This window comes from Pan troglodytes, chromosome 18, assembly GCF_028858775.2.
Source record: "Pan troglodytes isolate AG18354 chromosome 18, NHGRI_mPanTro3-v2.0_pri, whole genome shotgun sequence".
NCBI lineage: Eukaryota > Metazoa > Chordata > Mammalia > Primates > Hominidae > Pan > Pan troglodytes.
In genome coordinates this window covers 35,605,966-35,624,965 of record NC_072416.2, presented here as the reverse complement: position 1 = coordinate 35,624,965, position 19,000 = coordinate 35,605,966, and the positions used below count along the sequence as shown (strand labels likewise).

General features: G+C 47.2%; 1 protein-coding gene and 1 long non-coding RNA gene across 6 annotated transcripts in view; both read left to right on the top strand.

Annotated features, from left to right (window-relative positions):
* The window catches only part of LOC129137455 (nuclear pore complex-interacting protein family member B15-like), a 31,053-nt gene extending 25,032 nt beyond the window's left edge, over positions 1-6,021 (top strand). For all 5 annotated transcript variants that reach the window (XM_063797798.1, XM_063797800.1, XM_063797799.1 and 2 more), the window contains 3 exons: positions 3,243-3,303; positions 3,413-3,448; positions 4,799-6,021. In XM_063797798.1, the coding sequence (XP_063653868.1) occupies positions 3,243-3,303; positions 3,413-3,448; positions 4,799-5,956 (1,255 nt within the window). In that variant the 3' untranslated portion in view covers positions 5,957-6,021. The remainder of the gene's footprint in view (positions 1-3,242; positions 3,304-3,412; positions 3,449-4,798) is intronic.
* A 5,935-nt stretch (positions 6,022-11,956) lies between these two features.
* Positions 11,957-15,652, top strand: LOC134808806 (uncharacterized). Its single transcript, XR_010152591.1, has 2 exons — positions 11,957-12,629; positions 15,403-15,652. It is a non-coding gene; the product is annotated as an uncharacterized LOC134808806 (long non-coding RNA).
* Positions 15,653-19,000: the final 3,348 nt, after the last annotated feature.

Here is a 19,000-nt window from a genome sequence, read left to right as displayed (position 1 = left end):
GCTGGGACTACAGGCATATGCCACCATGCCCGGATAATTTTTGTATTTTTAGTAGAGGCGGGGTTTCACCATATTGGCCAAGCTGGTCTAGAACTCCTGATATCATGATCCGCACACCTCGGCCTCCCAATGTGCTGGGATTACAGGCATGAGCCACCGTGCCCGGCCCGATTTTTGTATTTTTAGTAGAGACAGGGGTTCACCATGTTGGCCAGGCTAGTCTTGAACTCCTGAACTCAGGTGATCTGCCTACCTCAGCCTCCCAGTGTGAGCCACCGCACCCAGCCTGGATTGTTGAATTCAATGCTTGGGTCACCTCCAGATTCATTTTCACAGTCTTTCATGTTTTGGTCATATTACATTGTATTTTGCTGCCATATGACTGATCTTTTTTTGTTAAATGTGAGATAGTTGTTAAAAAATATTTAGCAATGAATTGAGGCCTAGTAGCATGTTATCTTGCTGCAGAAGAGATGGGAGTCTACTTCTGGGGGATGGTCAGGGGTCCTCCATACAGGCGGCAATTGAGGTCATCGGTGCAGGCTCAGTCCCTACAAAGGCCAGGGTATTTTCTGTCCACCTTTATTCTGATGCATGACTCTTCTGGGTCTCAACCAGAGCCAGTGGACTTCAGTATGGGTCGCTTTCATTGGCAGACCCTCAATCCACTTGTTTTCCATCTAATCCCACGCATGTGTGCAAAAGCTGCTGTGCTTCTTTGCATCTCAGTAGTTCCTTCTGGAATTCAGCAATGAAACTCAGGGAAATGGGTTCCAAATGCGAGGCTGACTTTCGTCCTGGGTTTCCTTCTCCTCCATCTTCACCTCATGTCTGTTTACTGCCATGTTAGCAATTGGATGTATTCAATCATGGGTTTCATATTCTGTTTGGTGTCCCCCATTGTTCTCATCGGAGATCAGAAGCTTCAGATGCACTTATGTCAACTCAAGAGTAGAATGCTTCCTTAGCTTCCCTCCAGAGTCAGGTTTTGTGTTTCTAGTTCCCAAGTGCACAGCAGGAGTAGTGATGTCCTCACTGGCTTCTCATTTGCATTAAACTGTGAGCTTCTGTAGCGTGGGGACAGGACCCTGCTCCCATTGCATTCTCAGCACCTCACCACACACTCCTTGTTTGAGGCCGCTCCAGACAGCATGTGCTGAAGAATGCCCTGTGGTCAGAAACAAGTTCATTAACTTTCTCTTTGAAGTGTTTTCGTCCCTGTTTCCTAGCGTTCTGGGAATTTTTCACATCCTTCCTATAAAACCAAGTATCAGGTGAGATCCTTAGGATCAGGACCATGAATCAAGTGGTGTGAGGGCAACACAGCAAACTTACCCTTTTTAGGCCGTTTCCTTTTTCTGCCCTCAATCTCTGTGAACTGAACCTTGTTAAAGTCAGTCAACACCAGGGTGGATGGTTTGCCGTTGTCACGTATTTTCAGGACATAACACCCTGACTTAGGAGCCATTCCGATCATTTGTAATTCAATCGATGCCCCCAGCATTCAGATTGCCTTTTCTGTCAACCAGGATCTTTAAAGTCGATGACAAGAGTTCCAGTCCTGAATCATGGCAAAGTGCAGTAGTGAACTGCGGGGTTAATGACACCATATTCTGGAACGATCTCTCTATGGCTGATGGTCTCAGTTCCGGCATCAGCCTCTGACTGAGAATCAGGTCTCACACAGGAGGAGTCAGATGAGGAGCAATCCTCTGCTTCCGATGGAGTTAGTTGTGATGAATTGGTGAGGTCTGGTTTTTCACACTGAACTAAAATGAGCTTTCGCTGTGTCAAGCACAAGACTGACCCCAGAAACACACATAGTGCACCTCATAGAAGCTTTTAATAGTCTTTATATTTACTAAAGAATAGGACTAACTATGGAACTATGAAGATGAGCTGGAAATGACAGGTGACTTGCCAGCAGGCCAGAGTGTGACTTTTTTTTGTCCCTCAATGGGAGGTGTCCATTCTCCCTTCGGTTGTGAGAATCAGTTGGTTCATTTGTGGAAAGGTTGCAGGGGGGATCTTTGAATCACAGCCTTCAGATGCCAGAAGGGCAGAGGGAATCCCACACGGGCTGGTGGATCATGTGTGTGCATTTCTCTCCCTTCTAATCTGAGGAAACTAAGCATGAAAGAATGTGAGCATGCAGAAAAGGAGAGGCAGGTATCAGAGGCAGAGGAAAATGGGAAATTGGATATGAAAGAAATACACACCTAGAAGTGAGTTCAGAAACTGAACCCCACCCTCCTGGGAAACGCCCATTGGAGTGTTGTTTTTAACCTCTGTACAATGCTTAGACCCAGTAAATGCAGAAATAGAAACAAACGGTCAGAAGACATATCGTGAGAGAGAGAGAGAGTTCACAAAACAGAAAACAAAGTACCTTAATATTTACCAGTGACCAAAAGATGTGAAGCAGCAAAACGTCTCCTGACCCCATTGCCAGCTAGACTGTGTGGAAGCTCGGTTCATACCAGCCATTCTAGGGGTGGGGTGAGTTGTTGTCATCCTTAGGAAAGTGTGTTGTTGTAGGATCAACCACATCCTTCAAAAGGACTATGCCTGTTTATAAGCCCAGCTGTTTCTGCCCTGTGAAACACGGTAAGGATATTAATACAAAGAGAATACAGCTTTATGATAAAAGATGCTCAATGAAGGATGAATTAGGGATATACTGAGAATGGGGAAGGAAACTATCATCTCCGAAGTCAGCAGGCAGTAAGCAAGAGGAGGAATCAATATAGCAACAGTTTGGATCAGACCGTACAGTTTTTTTGTTTTTGTTTTTGTTTTTGTTTTTCTGAGATGGAGTCTCGCTGTGTCACCCAGGCTGGAGTGCAATGACGTGATCTTGGCTCACTGCAACCTCCGCCTCCCAGGTTCAAGTGGTTCCCCTGCCTCAGCCTCCCGAGTAGCTGGGATTACAGGTGCCTGCCACCACGCCCGGCTAATCTTTTGTATTTTTAGTAGAGATGGGGTTTCACCTTATTAGCCAGGATGGTCTCAATCTCCTGACCTCGTGATCCATCCGCCTCGCCCTCCCAGAGTGCTGGGACTACAGGCGTCAGCCACCGCGACCGGCTCAGACTGTACTCTTATAGCCATCTGAAATACGTTTTCTAGGTAGAGATAGATTGTGTAAGGGTACAGTTGTGAGGATAACAGAAACATGGCAGATTATTTAAAATCATCCTGAAAGTGGTGCTTTATCTGATGAAAGTGATTGTAATCCATAGGAAAATGTTTCAACGTGCGCAAGAGTTGCGGCGGCGGGCAGAGGACTACCACAAATGCAAAGTAAGGAGCTTCCTCCCCGCAGTTGCAGGATAGTTCAGTGCTGATGCAGATGATGCCACGGCTCTTAGACTCTCTCAACATTCAATTTCTCATGTGTTGGCTTTTTCAGATCCCCCCTCCTGCAAGAAAGCCTCTTTGCAACCGGGTAAGTTTGTTTGTTTTCCTTGCTTTTGAACATAGTCTGCCAGGTCAGGACATGGATACATTTTTCTCCCTACGGCTCTGTGCTCAAGCCCTGCAGAGGGAGATGGCAGAGAGAAAGGCTGCCTACAAGCATCACAGTCCCATCCCTGTTGGTAACCGTGTTGTGCAAAAACACCTTCATCCCCACCCAGTGGGGCCCCTGATCTAATATTCAAAGTGTCAGAGGTTCCATATTTGTAATAGCAAATGGGCCCTGACTGTAAATTAGTGAAGAGTGAATGTAACTTATTACCCACAGGGACAATTCCAAATGAAGGCCTTAAATGATGCTCAGCTAAGCTGGTTCTTGTGTGGCCTCTGTACCTTCAAAAGCTGCCGAGTCCTATGATTACACGTGATGGGACTTGTACACTTGAAGTGAAACACAGTTTTAAAACTTGCTTTGTTTAGAATTCCCACCTCATTTTTCCATGGACAAAAGTATTCTTTATGTCCTAGTGCACTTACAATTTGGTATTACCTGGGAGTGAAAAGAAATATTACAGCCATGCCTAACTGACTTCTTGAGGTAAGATTGTTCTGTCAGAAAACCCTCTCCCAGTTCCCCTGCAGCTCTTCAGGAATCCACATCTCTCCAGAGCTCTTTGTTCTCATGGGTGGCACCTCCAGAGTGAAGAAGATCCTTTGTCAAGAAGGGAAACAGAGGGGAAATGAGAGGGGCCTGCAGGCAGAGCTGGAATCAACTTCCACTCTGCCTGTTGCAAGCTGTGTGACCCTGGGCACAATTTCTCCTTCCTCTGGAAACCTCTGTTTTCTTAGATTTGGAGCAGGGTGGTCACACTGACCTTGCAGAGTTCTGAGAATCAGAGACAGAACATAAAAGGCCTGGAAAACATTCTCCAAAAAGAAGCTGCAACATGTGTGGACAATGGGCTTTTCATGCCTCTCTTACTGTCTGTTGACCTGGTGCAAGAAATATGCTCTGGTGATGGCTGTGAGGGAGGAATGAGGATAGACATAGACACTCCTGTGTCTCAAACATGCTTCTTTATTACTCTGTTATGACTCTGTCTTCCCTGGGGCAGGACCCCAGCCTGCCTACATTTGCAGACAGACACAGTGGCATGTGGAGACAACAGTGTGTCCCAATGACTTTTCTTTACCCCCCAGCTGTCAGCAGTACTCAGTGGAAGGGTGATATTATGACAGTGATACTGCTATTTTGAAACCTGGAGGATGGAAAGGTGCAAAAATCTATCACCAGCAACAGAAGGTGCAGACCGTGTTGGTGGCAGTAATTTTGTCCATCAAATGAATATGTGTGAAAACATTCCCTTCTTCGGCCCTACAGGTCAGAATGGCGGCAGCGGAGCATCGTCATTCTTCAGGATTGCCCTACTGGCCCTACCTCACAGCTGAAACTTTAAAAAACAGGATGGGCCGCCAGCCACCTCCTCCGACTCAACAACGTTCTATAACGGATAACTCCCTGAGCCTCAAGACACCTCCCGAATGTCTCCTTCGTACCCTTCCACCCTCAGTGGATGATAATATCAAGGAGTGTCCTCTTGCTCCTCTTCCACACTCTCCTCTTCCACCCTCAGTGGATGATAATCTGAACGAGTGTCTCCTTATCCCTCTTCCACCCTCTCCTCTTCCACCCTCAGTGGATGATAATCTGAAGGAGTGTCTCCTTATCCCTCTTCCACCCTCTCCTCTTCCACCCTCAGTGGATGATAATCTGAAGGAGTGTCTCCTTGCTCCTCTTCCACACTCTCCTCTTCCACCCTCAGTGGATGATAATCTGAAGGAGTGTCTCCTTGCTCCTCTTCCACCCTCTCCTCTTCCACCCTCAGTGGATGATAATCTGAAGGAGTGTCTCCTTGCTCCTCTTCCACACTCTCCTCTTCCACCCTCAGTGGATGATAATCTGAAGGAGTGTCTCCTTGCTCCTCTTCCACCCTCAGTGGATGATAATCTGAAGGAGTGTCTCCTTGCTCCTCTTCCACCCTCTCCTCTTCCACCCTCAGTGGATGATAATCTGAAGGAGTGTCTCCTTGCTCCTCTTCCACCCTCTCCTCTTCCACCCTCAGTGGATGATAATCTGAAGACTCCTCCCTTAGCTACTCAGGAGGCTGAGGCGGGAAAACCACCCAAACCCAAGAGGTGGAGGGTGGATGAGGTGGAACAATCACCAAAACCCAAGAGGCGGAGGGTGGATGAGGTGGAACAATCAACAAAACCCAAGAGGCGGAGGGCGGATGAGGTGAAACAATCGCCCAAGCCCAAGAGGCAGAGGGAGGCCGAGACACAATTACCCAAACCCAAGAGGCGGAGGGCGGATGAGGTGGAACAATCGCCCAAGCCCAAGAGGCAGAGGGAGGCCGAGACACAATTACCCAAACCCAAGAGGCGGAGGTTGAGTAAGCTGAGAACACGCCATTGCACTCAAGCCTGGGCAATAAGAATAAATCCGTGGGTCGAAAAAAAGAAAAAAATCAAAAAATAAAACAAAACCCACACTCCAAAAACAAACTAACAAAGAATAAATAAATAATATAAAAATAAAATAAATACTGCAGTCCTTATGTTATTGCTTTGTTTCAATATCTGGTATGATTGCCTGAGGGACCTGAGGTTTTTAATTAATTGTAGGGTTTTTTTTTTAATCTTTAGAAGTGTTTGGTTATGTAAAATATTATTATTATTATTATTATTATTTTTTGAGACTGGGTTTTGCTCTGTCACCCAGGCAGGAGTGCAGTGGCTCGATCACAGCTCACTGCAGCCTCAACCTCCTGGGCTTCAAGCAATCCTCCTGCCTCAGCCTCCCAAGTAGCTGGGATCACAGATGTGTGCCACCACGCCTGGCCAATGTTAAAAAATCCTTTAACATTTTGTAGAGATGCACTCCTGGACTCAAGCGATCCTCCTACTGGTCCCGACCACCAGCCTCTTTCTGATAAACATTTACACTGTTTATTATCTGATGCCATTTCTATCTTCTTCCTTGTCGTCCAGACATCAAAGAAGTAGGTTTCTTCAGGGTTTTCTTTTTCAAGTCCTCATTGTTAAAGATCACTCACATTAGGGCCAGACACCACGACTCATGCCTGTAATCCCAGCACTTTGGGAGGCCAAGGCGGGCAGAGCACTTGAGGTGGGGAGTTTGAGACCAGCCCGGCCAACTTGGTGAAACCCCACCTCTACTGAAAAACATACAAAAATTAGCTGGGCGTGATGGTGCATGCCTGTAGTCCCAGCCACTTGGGAGGCTGAGGCATGAGAATCGCTTGAACCCAGGAGGCAGAGGTTGTAGTGAGCCAAGATCACATCAGCACACTCTAGCCTGGGTGACAGAGCGAGACTCTGACTCAAAAAATAAATAAAATAAATATCACTTACATTAGATATACCCAAGGGGTGTTCTATAGAGAGTTGGAAGCAGTGGTTATTGCAACAGGGGCACGGAAGTCATCTGGCTATGCCAGGATGCCCAGGGGATACTCGGGGTGGGTGGCATAGTGGTGCTGGGGACTCACCGCACAGGACGCTCTGATCGACGCACTGCCAGGAGTAGCGCTCTGTCTTGGGGCTGCAGCCGGCCTCCTCAGCTCGAGTGTAACAACAGTCGTGGCCGTGGCAGCACCTGCGGATGTCACATGGGCAGGACAGCAGGTGGGTGAAGCTCTCTCCTGGCCCTCCTCTCTTGCCAGGACCATGGGTGACTGAAGACCCCCAGGGAGGCACAGCATCCTCTTATCTAAGTTTTTTTTGTTTTTTTTTTAAGAGACAGGGTCTTTCTCTGTCGCCCAGGCTGGACTGCAGAGGCACAATCATAGTTCACAGCAGCCTTGAACTCCTGGGCTCAAGCGATCCTCCCACTTCAGTGTCCCAAGTAGCTGAGACTACAGGCACACGCCAGCATGCCCGGCTGGTTTTTTAATTTGTATTTCCTTTGAGACAGCGTATCTCTCTGTCGCTCAGGCTGGAGTGCAATGGCTCAATCAGCTCACTTTAGCCTTGAACTCCCGGGCTCAAGTGATACTGCCACCTCAACCTCCCAAGTATGCTACTACAGGAACACAAACTCCTTTTTTAAATTTTTTGTGGATATGGGGGTCTCACTATGTTGCCTAGGCTGGTCTCGAACTCCCAGGCTCAAGCAGTCCTCCTACCTCAGCCTCCCCAAATGCTGGGATTACAGGTGGGAGCTACTGTATGCCTGGCCTTATCTAAGCTGTTTCCCTGAAAATCCCCGACTTGGGTAATGATTCCATTGGCCCCACCATGCCCTGTCCTGCCTTCCTGGCTGTGCCCAAGCTTGGTCCCTGCCTGCCTGCCTGCCTCACTCTCTGGGTCTCGAGCTTCTGTGACACATGACTCCTCTCTCTTCCTGGAGTGATCCAAGCCCTGCCACTTCCTGACTTTGCCCACACTGTACCCTCTGCCTGGGGCAACTTCATGTCTGCCCATTGTCCCTTAGGCCTCAGCCCAGGCACAAGCCCCTGCCTCCGGAGGTCATCCAGGCCTCACCAGGCTACACCCTCTGGTAAAATTGGATTCCCTCCCTTCAGGGCAGGTTTATAATGAAATCCTCCTCAGAGGCCAGGTGCGGTGACACCCATCTGTAATCCCAGCACTTTGGGAGGCTGAGGTGGGAGGATCACTTGAGGCCAGGGGGTCGAGACCAGCCTGGGCAACATAAGAGAGACTCTTGTCTCTATAACAAATTTAAAAATTAGCTCACCAGGCCAGGCTCAGTGGCTCATGCCTGTAATCCCAACACTTTGAGAGGCCGAGGCAGGTGGATCACGAGGTCAGGAGTTCGAGAGCAGCCTGATCAACACGGCGAAACCCTGTCTCTACTAAAAATACAAAATTAGCCAGGCATGGTGGCACGCACCTGTAATCCCAGCTACTCGGGAGGCTGAGGTAGGAGAATTGCTTGAACCCAGGAGGTGGAGGTTGTGGTGAGCCAAGATCATGCCATTGCAGTCCAGCCTGAGCAACAGAGCAAGACTCTGTCTCGAGACAATAAAAACACACAAAAAATTAACTCGCCATGATGGCACATGCCTATAGTCCTAGCTACTTGGGAGGCTGAGGTGGGAGGATTCCCTTCAGCCCAGGAGTTTGAGGCTGCAGTGAGCCACTATGATTGTGCCACTGCACTCTAACCTGGGCAAAAGCGAGACCCCAGGCTAGAGTGCATGATTTTGGGTCACTGCAACCTCCACCTCCCAGGTTCAAGTGATTCTCCTGCCTCAGCCTCTTGAGTAGCTGGGACTACAGGCATGTGCCACCACGCCTGGGTAATTTTTGTATTTTTAGTAGAGACAGGGTTTAGTAGAGACCATGGTGAAACCCCGTCTCTATAAAACAAATCTCTACTAACCCCATCTCTACAAAAAACAGCTGGGCGTGGTAGTGCACACCTGTAATTCCAGCTACTTGGGAGGCTGAGGCACGAGAATCATTTGCATCTTGGAGGCAGAGTTTGCAGTGAGCTGACATCGCACCACTGCACTCCAGCTGGGATGACAGAGCAAGACCCTGTCTCAAAAATAAGAAAAAGGAACAAACAACAGCAACGACAACAAAAAAACCTCTGTGTCAATCACAGCCTTCGCGCTAGGGGAGAGGCGGCCGAATTCTGCCCTCTGCTAACTAACTATAGCTTTGTGGAAATGGGTGAGTGGCGTGCCCTTTTGAGCCTCAGGGCCCCATCTGTAAAATGGGCATAACCGTCATGCCCGTCTTTAAGAACAGCCTTGGGGGTAAATGAGTGGAACTCATGGAAAGATCTCAGCCCACAACCTTCCACAGAACAGGCGCTTCTCACACAGTAAGTAGCAGGAGTGCAGAGGCTGCAGGCATGAATCCAGCCAGACTGCCTGGGTTCAAGTCCCAGCTCCCACGTCTTGGTAACTATGTGGCCTCAGACAAGTTACTTAATATTTCTTTGTTTTTTCTTTTCAGAAGGAGTTTTGCTCTGTCACCCAGGTTGGAGTGCAGTGGTGTGATCTCGGCTCATTGCAACCTCTGCCTCCCGGGTTCAAGCAATTCTCCTGCCTCAGCTTCCTGAGTAGCTGGAATTACAGGCACCTGCCACCACACAAAGCTAATTTTTGTATTTTTAGTAGAGACGGGGTTTCACCATGTTGGCCAGGATGATCTCGAACTCCTAACCTCGTGATCCGCCTGCCTCAGCCTCCCAAAGTGCTGGGATTACAGGCGTGAGCCACCATGCCCAGCCAAATCTAGGGCCAGAACGTGGCTGCAGCATATAAAAAGAATTGAATTCCATACTTTTGTTAACCCTGTTTTTTGTTTGTTTGTAGTTGTTGCTGTTTTTGAGACAGAGTCTCGCTCTGTCGCCTAGGCTGGAGTGCAGTGGTGCAATCTCGGCTCACTGCAGACTCTGCCTCCCGGGTTCAAACTATTCTCCTGCCTCAGCCTCCCAAGTAGGTGGGACTACAGGTGCCCACCACCACACCCGGCTAATTTTTGTGTTTTATTAGAGACAGGGTTTCACCATATTGGCCAGGCTGGTCTGGAACTCCTGACCTTGTGATCCGCCCACCTCGGCCTCCCAAAGTGCTGGGATTACAGGCGTGAGCCACCACACCCAGCCCCTCTTTTGTTTTTGTTTTGCTTGCTTCTTAGGGTTGTTTTTCTATTTATGGTAAAGGCATTGGCTTTCCATTTGTAGCATCAATAGAATATTTCCTGTTTACAATAACCTTATGTCATAGTAAATGGTAAAGGGATTTAAAGCAGTGGTTTTCAGCTGCCAGAGGCCTGAGAGAGTTTGGGCATACTCTGTGTGATCGGGCAGAAGACCTGTGGGAAGTTTAGCAGAGGACAGGGCCAGGAAAGGTGATGGACAGTGGGGGTCTGTCCTGGTCACCAGGCCCCTGGGTCCTGCCCACCTGCTTGGAGCTCCCCACCCATCACACATGATGCTGCCAAGCCCTCTGGGTATTGTGGGCAAATACCTTAGGAGAGAAGCTGATGAACTTTGTTTCTTGAAATGCACAGATTCCTTGGACATCCCTGAGAGGTCAATCATGAAAGTCAACTTGGTTTTCTCCCCCTCATTTGGGTTCAGAATTTAAAGTCCACACACACAGGCAGTAAGATGATATAGATAAGGACATCATCACTCGGTTTCAGATGTTAAAATGTCTAGGTGGGTTAGGGGTGATTTGCGATCACACAACCTTGTGGCACAAAGAGGAATTCCCAGGCCAGAGGGAGACATTTTATTGCCATGTTATGATCTTATCATTGAGTTGAAAGGCAATCTTGTTTCATTTTGGATTCTTTCTTATGTTTATGTCTTCTAAGGGCACTTTGAATTTCCAAGCAAATAATAATTTTGAATTAGCTTTTAATCATTGACTTCTAGCACAGTTATATGATCAGAAACATGCTGTGTGATTTGATTGCTCTCAAATATATTGAGATTTGCTGGAACAAAATAAGTCAGGTTAATTTTTGTAAATGTACCATGCATGCTTAAAATGAATGTATCTACATTTGTTCCTGAGATACAGGTTGATGGACGGATGGCTACATGGATGTGATGGAGATGGTTTACTATCGGGACCTTCCGCATCCTGCTGATGTTTTGTTGCTTAGGATATGAATGGCTGAGAGGAGGCTGTAAAACCTGGCACCCTGCTTGGGTATGAGGTTCTTCCTGCCATCCTGCCATCATTTGTTTTTTATGTTTTGTCGCCAAAAGTGACCTTGAGGAACCCTGGGAGCTCAGGAAGGAAGGAGCGCCCAGAAGCAGGGACAGGGAGCTGGTTGGGGAGGACCAGAAATCAGGTTTGTGAAGGTTCCAGAGAGGACCTGTCCTTGCGAGGAGTGTGGGAGACTGAGATGGGGGAGGGGTCATTGGAATGATGCGGGCGCTACTTGGCGTTGTCCATTGTGAGGCACCACCGGGGTCATCAGGGATTGGTGGAGAGGGAGTATAAAGCCCCAGGGTTGCCAAGGGAGGGCCCAGACCGAAGAAGGTTTGGTGGATAGCAGAACCTTTTTGTCTCCCTCTAATTGCTCCTAAGCCTCACGCTCCCTTGCCCCGCGTGTCCTGTTGCTTCCCTGATCTTCTCCGTGACCTGTAGCTAAACCTTCCACCAGCGCTTGAGAACTTAATTTGAACCGGATCCTTTCCCAGACCCCTTTCTTCTTCTCCTCGTCCTCCTCCTCCACCTCCTCCAGGTGCCCAACAGCCCCCTTCTCCTCCTTTCCCTTCCCTTACTTCCCCCCTTCCCCTCCCCTTCCCCTCCCCCTCCCCTCCCCCTCCCCAACTAAGATCCGGCCCCGGTCCCCGTCCCCTTCCCTCCCCCCTGCCCTAAGCCACCTCCACCTCTGTCCTGGCCGCCTCAGGGCGCCCTGAAAGGACCAGGACATGCGGCTGCGGCTGCGGTGGTGGCTCCTCTTTTGGCTCCTGCTGGGATTTATCAGCCATCATCCCACCCCTGTGAGTAGACGCTGGACCCGCGGGGTTTCTTCCTTTTTGCTGGGCTGTGTCACGCGGCATGAAATTACACAGCTCAGGCCTGTAATCCCAGCACTTTAGGGGGCCGAGGTGGGCAGATCACTCGAGTCCAGGAGTTGAAGAGTAGCCAGGGCATCATAGCGAAACCCCATCTCTACAAAAAATTCCAAAAAAGATTAGTTGGGCCTGGTGGTGCGTACCTGTTATCCCTGTTACTGGAGAGGCTGAGGTGGGAGGATCGCTTGGGCCCAGGAGCTGGACGTTGCAGTGAGCCGAGATGGCCCCGCTGCACTCTTGTCTCTAACAAACAAAATGGACCAAAACAAAGTGAAATGTCATTTGATTTGTGTCATCTGGTTTGATGACTTTTTTTTTTTTTTTTTTAGACAGAGTCTCACTCTGTCGCCCAGGCTGGAGTGCAGTGGCAAGATCTCGGCTCACTGCAACCTCCGCTTCCGGGGTTCAAGCAATTGTCCTGCCTCAGCCTCCTGAGTAGCTCAGATTACAATGCCTGGCTAATTTTTGTATTTTTAGTAGAGATGGGGTTTCACCATGTTCGCCAGGATGGTCTCCATCTCTTGACCTCGTGATCTGCCTGCCTCGGCCTCCCAGTGCTGGGATTACAGGCGTGAGCCACCGCGCCTGGCCAAAATATATAACCTTAAGTGTAAGTTTACTAACTTTGGAAAGTACATACACCAGCATAAACCAACCCCCTTTCAAGATCTACATTATTTTATTTATTCATTTATTTTTTTGAGACAGTTCCTCCCTTGTTGCCCAGGCTGGAGTGCAATGGGGCAATATCAGCTCACCGCAACCTCTGCTTCCCAGGTTCGAGCGATTCTCCTGCCTCAGCCTCCCGAGTGGCTGGGATTACAGACATGTGCCACCACTCCCAGCTAATTTTGTATTTTTAGTAGAGATAGGGTTTCTCCATGTTGGTCAGGCTGGTTTTGAACTCCCGACCTCAGGTGATCCGCCCGCCTCGGCCTCCCAAAGCGTTGGGATTACAGGCGTGAACCACCGTGCCCAGCCAAGATCTACACTATTATGTCACCCCAGAAAGTGAACTCTCACTCTTCCCAGCCAGTCTCTTTCTTATCATAGGTTAGCTTGCTTATTCTGGAATTTCGCGTATACAGATGCATGCCATGCCATAGGTACTCTTTTGTGTCTGCTTTGTTCTGCTCAACACCATGTTTCTGAAATCATTACCATTGTTGTATGGTTCTCTAACTCCATCATTTCCATTTCAGACTCAGCATATGCTGAGTTCAACCTGATGAAGGGCTATCTCTGTTTAATTCACCATCTTGAAAGAAACATTTAAAATTGAGATGTTTTCAAGAATATATAGTTAAATCCTGAGGAATCGATGTAGAAATGTTATCACAAGCTGTCTGAACTTACTCAGGGGAAGTCTTCATCTTCACTCACATAAGAGTCTAATGGAATTAATATCAACAATCTTAGAGAAATCCCACACTATTCATGCCATTTTCATGATCTCCGCCTTGGTAATTTTTTTTTGAGACAGAGCCTCGCTCTGTCACCCAGGCTGAAGTGCAGTGGTGCGATCTCGGCTCACTGCAACCTCTGCCTCCCGGGTTCAAGTGATTCTTCTGCCTCAGCCTCCCAAGTAGCTGGAACTATAGGCGCGTGCCACCATGCCCTGCTAATTTTTTGTAATTTTAGTAGAGATGGGTTTCACCGTGTTAGCTAGGATGGTCTCAATCTCCTGATCTCATGGTCCACCCACCTCGGCTTCCCAAAGTGCTGGGATTGCAGGCGTGAGCCACCACGCCCGGCCCACCTTGTTAATTTTTAAGCACTAAAATTTGATACTTATTTGTGAATGAAGTAATCTCTTCATTGTATTTTTTTTTTTTACTTATGCTGAGCTTTAAATGACAAAGATTCATATAATCCAAGAGAGAAGTATTATTTAGAGGGATTCTTTTACCATGTGATATATAATAAATGCATCCAATGTTATACATCAATTTAAAAAACAAGTAAATAACTTTAAAGAAAAGATAACTACTGGCCAGGTGCAGTGGCTCACACCTGTATTCCCAGCACTTTGGGAGGCCGAGGCAGGTGGATCATGAGGTCAGGAGTTGGAGACCAGCCTGGCCAAGATGGTGAAACCCTGTTTGTACTAAAAATACAAAAATTAGCCGAGTGCGGTGGCAGGCGCCTGTAATCCCAGTTACTCAGTAGCTGAGGCAGGAGAATCGCTTGAACCCGGGAGGCGGAGGTTGCAGTGAGCTGAGATCATGCCACTGCAATCTAGCCTGGGTGACAGAGCAAGACTTTGTCTCCAAACAAAAAGAAAAGATAATTACTTTATACTTAGCTTGTCTTAGCCATGAGTGACGGGCTGCATGTGGCCCAGGGCAGTTTTGAATGCAGTTCAACACAAATTTGTAAACTTTCTTAAAACATTAGGAGATTTTGGCCAGGTACAGTGGCTCATGCCTGTAATCCCAGCACTTTGGGAGGCTGAGGCGGGCAGATTACCTGAGGTCAGGAGTTCGAGACCACCCTGGCCAACATGGCAAAACCCCATCTCCACAAAAAATACAAAAATTTGCTGAGTGCATTGTCAGGCACCTGTACTCCCAGCTACTCAGGAGGCTGAGGCAGGAGAATCACTTGAACCTGAGAGGCAGAGGTTGCAGTGAGCCGAGACCATGCCACTGCACTCCAGCGTGGGTGGCAGAGTGAGACCCCATCTCAGAAACAAAACACCAAAACAAAAACAAAAACAAAAACAAATGGCTGGGCACGGTGGCTCACACCTGTAATCCCAGCACTTTGGGAGGCCGAGGCAGGCAGATCGCCTGTCAGGAGTTCAAGGCCAGACTGGCCAACATGGTGAAACCTCATCTCTACTAAAAATACAAAAATTAGTCGGGCATGGTGGCAGAGACCTGTAATCTCAGCTACTCGGGAGGCTGAGGGAGGAGAATGGCTTGAGCCCAGGAGCTGGCGGTTGCAGTGAGCTGAGATTGCACCACTGCACTCCAGCCTGGGCGACTGAGTGGAGCGGAACTCTGTCTCCAAAAAAAAAAAAAAAAAGAGTTTTTTTTTTAGATCATCAGCTATTGTTAGTGTTAGTGTATGTTATGTGTGGCTCAAGACAACTTTGCTTCTTTTAATATAGGCAGGGAAGTCAAAAGATTGGATATCCCTGCTTTATACCAAGAAAGACAGCACCCCAGATTTGCAATGCCTAAAAACACTACCAGCCATCTGAAAAACATGAGACTTCTAACTTCTGTTCTTTTTTGTAGCAGTGGAATCCCACGGTGATATCTGAGGGATGTGGTTACCTTTTGGAGGAGGTTGACGGTTTCTAAGGATGATTCTTTCTGAGTGAAATATTGTCGGTGTCATTGACCTTTTCATTATTTCAACTATTATTATTCCAGGTTATCAATACTCTGGCTGTCTATCGTCATCGTGAGACTGACTTTTGTGGAGGAGTTCGAGACCACCCTGGCCAACATGGCAAAACCCCATCTCCACAAAAATTGGATAATTTGATAATTATCATTATTGGGTTTCTGAGACCTTACACATTTACCATTCTCTTCTGCACAAATTACCTTTGTGTGAGTATACTAACTTTCTGTAGAGGTATACTTGTAATCACAAATAAGAATAAATTATATAAAACAATTCACATTTCTGGACTTCATTATGAATATGTGGTTTTACCCAAACAATCAGGGAAATGATTTATTAGCATAAGAATTATGAAAATGTCTGCCATTTACATTATGAAAATTAAATAGGTCAGTGTTTGTTTAATAGAATGTCAACAGAGCTTTTGGTCAAAAATAAGTTTTTTTAACCTTTGTGCTATTTATCACAAATGGAGTATGAGGTTTCGTCACTTAAATAGGAAATTCTTTCTAAACTCTTCTGCTTTATAGTTCTATCGTATGGGTGGAAGGAAAGCTTCCAATCTCCTCTCTGAAGATTCACTGCAGAAATGAGCTGACAACAGACAGCTTAACAGGAGAAGAAAAACATAGAACAGGCATAAACATGGGAACCAGCTGAAAAATGAGACTGCTAGAAGGGCCAGATGGTTGATGCTTAAAGAGCACCCTCTTGTGAGGGGAGAGGGAGATAGATGGAGATGTAGGCCATTTAGAGGGGCAGCAAATGATTTTTAGGGGAAATGAAAGAGGCCAAGGAACAAACAATTGGCCTGAGACAAAGTTCCTCTGAGGTCATAGGGACGAGGTGACAAACTGCCGGAAGGTGAAGGGCAGAACTGCACTGCGTCTCATGATGCAGAGAAAGCCCCAGAGAATCTCTTAGAACTGCCCTCCAAGAGAATCAATGAAAAGTGTGTCTGGGCAGGGTAATTTTGAATGACATCATTCAAAGTGCATGTTCCCACTTGCAACTGGAGAGAGATCAGTATGTCAAAAGTCTGTACTTGGTAAGAATTTGGCTGCTAAGTTGTGCCATAATTTGTCTTTTGAGCCTTTTTTCCTTTGGGTAAGTTGAGCTCTACATTTTGTCTTGCCATTCATGACAGTAAAAATGTGGTCGTCTGGGGGCTGAACCTCCTTCTGAACAATGATCCAAGATAAAAGTACTAATACCACAATGCTTTTTTATATTCAAGGGAAGAGGAAGTATGTTTCAGTTTTACCACCTAGATAATTACACGTCATTTGGCACTGCCTTTCAAGATATGTAGAAAACAGAAAATATATGAGTTATGAAGATATCTAGGCACATTTAACATTCTCTATGCCACTTAGTCCTGAACAGAGAATTTTCGGTATAAATTGGAGGAAGCTTTTGTTTTTTTTTTTCTTTTCTTTTCTCACCCCCGAGACGAGTCTCCCTCTGTTGCCCAGGCTGGAGTATAATGGTGTGATCTCGACTCACTGCAACCTCCACCTCCTGGCTTCAAGCGATTCCCCTGCCTCAGCCTCTCAAGTAGCTGGGATTACAGGTGCCCACCACCATGCCCAGCTAATTTTTGTATTTTTAGTAGAGTCGGGGTTTTACCATGTTGGCCAGGCTAGTCTCAAAACCCGACCTCAAATGATCCACCCGCCTCAGCCTCCCAAAGTGCTGGGATTACAAGCGTGAGCCACCACGTGAGCCAGGGGAAGTTGTTAAATTTACCACTTTTTAACAATTCCATTTAGGAAAGTTCAGTTGAGCTGTTGGACTTGGACAACTTCGCACCTCTCATCTTTGTCCTTGTCATCTAGTCATCTATACCATTACCTCCTAAGCAGGGACATCATGGGTGCCATGAAGCATTCATGTGTGATGGCATTTCTTTGCTTGTCATTTCTTCATGTGTTTAACATTTCTCCTAGCTCCAAACTGGGCCAGCTACCTTTCCTATGAAATCTAGCAGTAGTTGTGGGATTGACGTGGTTGCTCATTTCATCTTTTTAGATTACCCATTGTTTCTCTCAAAATCCTAGTACATGATTTTTTTTTTTTTATCCTATGTGCAGAAATCAGGAAAAAACAAATTCTACAAAGAATTTGAAAGATACTATTTCAGGCCAGGTGTGGTGGCTCATGCCTGTAATCCCAGCACTTTGGGAGGCTGAGGCAGATGGATCACTTGAGGTCAGGAGTTCAAGACCAGATGGGCCAACATGGTGAAACCCCATCTCTACTGAAAAGACAAAAATTAACCAGGCATGGTAGCAGGCACCTGTAATCCCAGCTACTTGGGAGGCCAAGGCACAAGAATCACTTGAATCTGGCAGGTGGAGGTTGCCGTGAGCCAAGGTAGCGCCACTGCACTTCAGCATGGTTGAGAGTGACACTCCATCTCAAGAAAAAAGTCATTTCAATGACTACCTCAGGAGATTCATAGGTATCTGACCCACATCTGAGATGGGATTTGCATTGCATTTTCGCTATGATGAGAACAAATATTTAATATCTTAGAAGATTAAAAGCATACTGTGATAATATGGAAATCTTGGTGGGAATTCAGTCATTAGTGAGAATGTTTTGCATTAAGTTCAAACCAGCCTCAACGAAGCTGATGTGAGGGAAGGGAAAGTGAACTCTGAGTAGAGCAGGGACAGAAGGAAGATGCTCCAGTGCAGATCAGGAAGGAGCAGGGGGTGAAATGTTACAAATTCTAGAACTCAGAGAGCTGAAGGTAATTACTTCCTTTTCAAGTTGTGAAACACGTTAACCTGTGGTAAAATACTTATAAGATGATAGTAACCATCTAACCATGTTGAAGTGTACAGTTCAGTTGTGTGAAGTATATTCATGTCTTTTTTTTTTTTTTTTTTTTTTGAGACGGAGTCTCACTCTGTCACCAGGCTGGAGTGCAGTGGTGAGATCTTGGCTCACTGCAACCTCTGCCTCCTGGGTTCAAGCAGTTCTCCTGCCTCAGCCTCCCGAGTAGCTGGGACTACAGGCGTGCATCACCATGCTCAGCTAATTTTTGTATTTTTAGTAGAGATGGAGTTTCACCATGTTGCCCAGGATGGTCTCCATCTCTTGACCTTGTGATTCACCCGCCTCGGCCTCCCAAAGTGCTGGGATTACAGGAGTGAGCCACCGTGCCAGCCTCATGTCATTCTTGTGTGTGTGTGTGTGTGTGTGACAGAGTCTCATTCTGTCGCTCAGGCTGGAGTGCAGTGGTGTGATCTCGGCTCACTGCAACCTCCGCCTCCCAGCTTCAAACGGTTCTCTGCCTCAGCCTCCCGAGTAGCTCGGATTACGGGCGCCCGCTGCCATGCCCAGCTAATTTTTGTATTTTTAGTAGAGACGGGGTTTCACCATCTTGGCCAGGCTGGTCTTGAACTCCTGACCCCGTGATCCACCTGCCTTGGCCTCCCAAAGTACTGGGATTATACGCATGAGCCACCGTGCCCAGCCGTCATTCTTATATTATTATTTCCTAGGTGTCTTTCCTGAAGACTATCTTCTGTTCTCGAAATGGACATGATGGATCCACGGATGTACAGCAGAGAGCCTGGAGGTCCAACCGACGTAGACAGGAAGGTATGG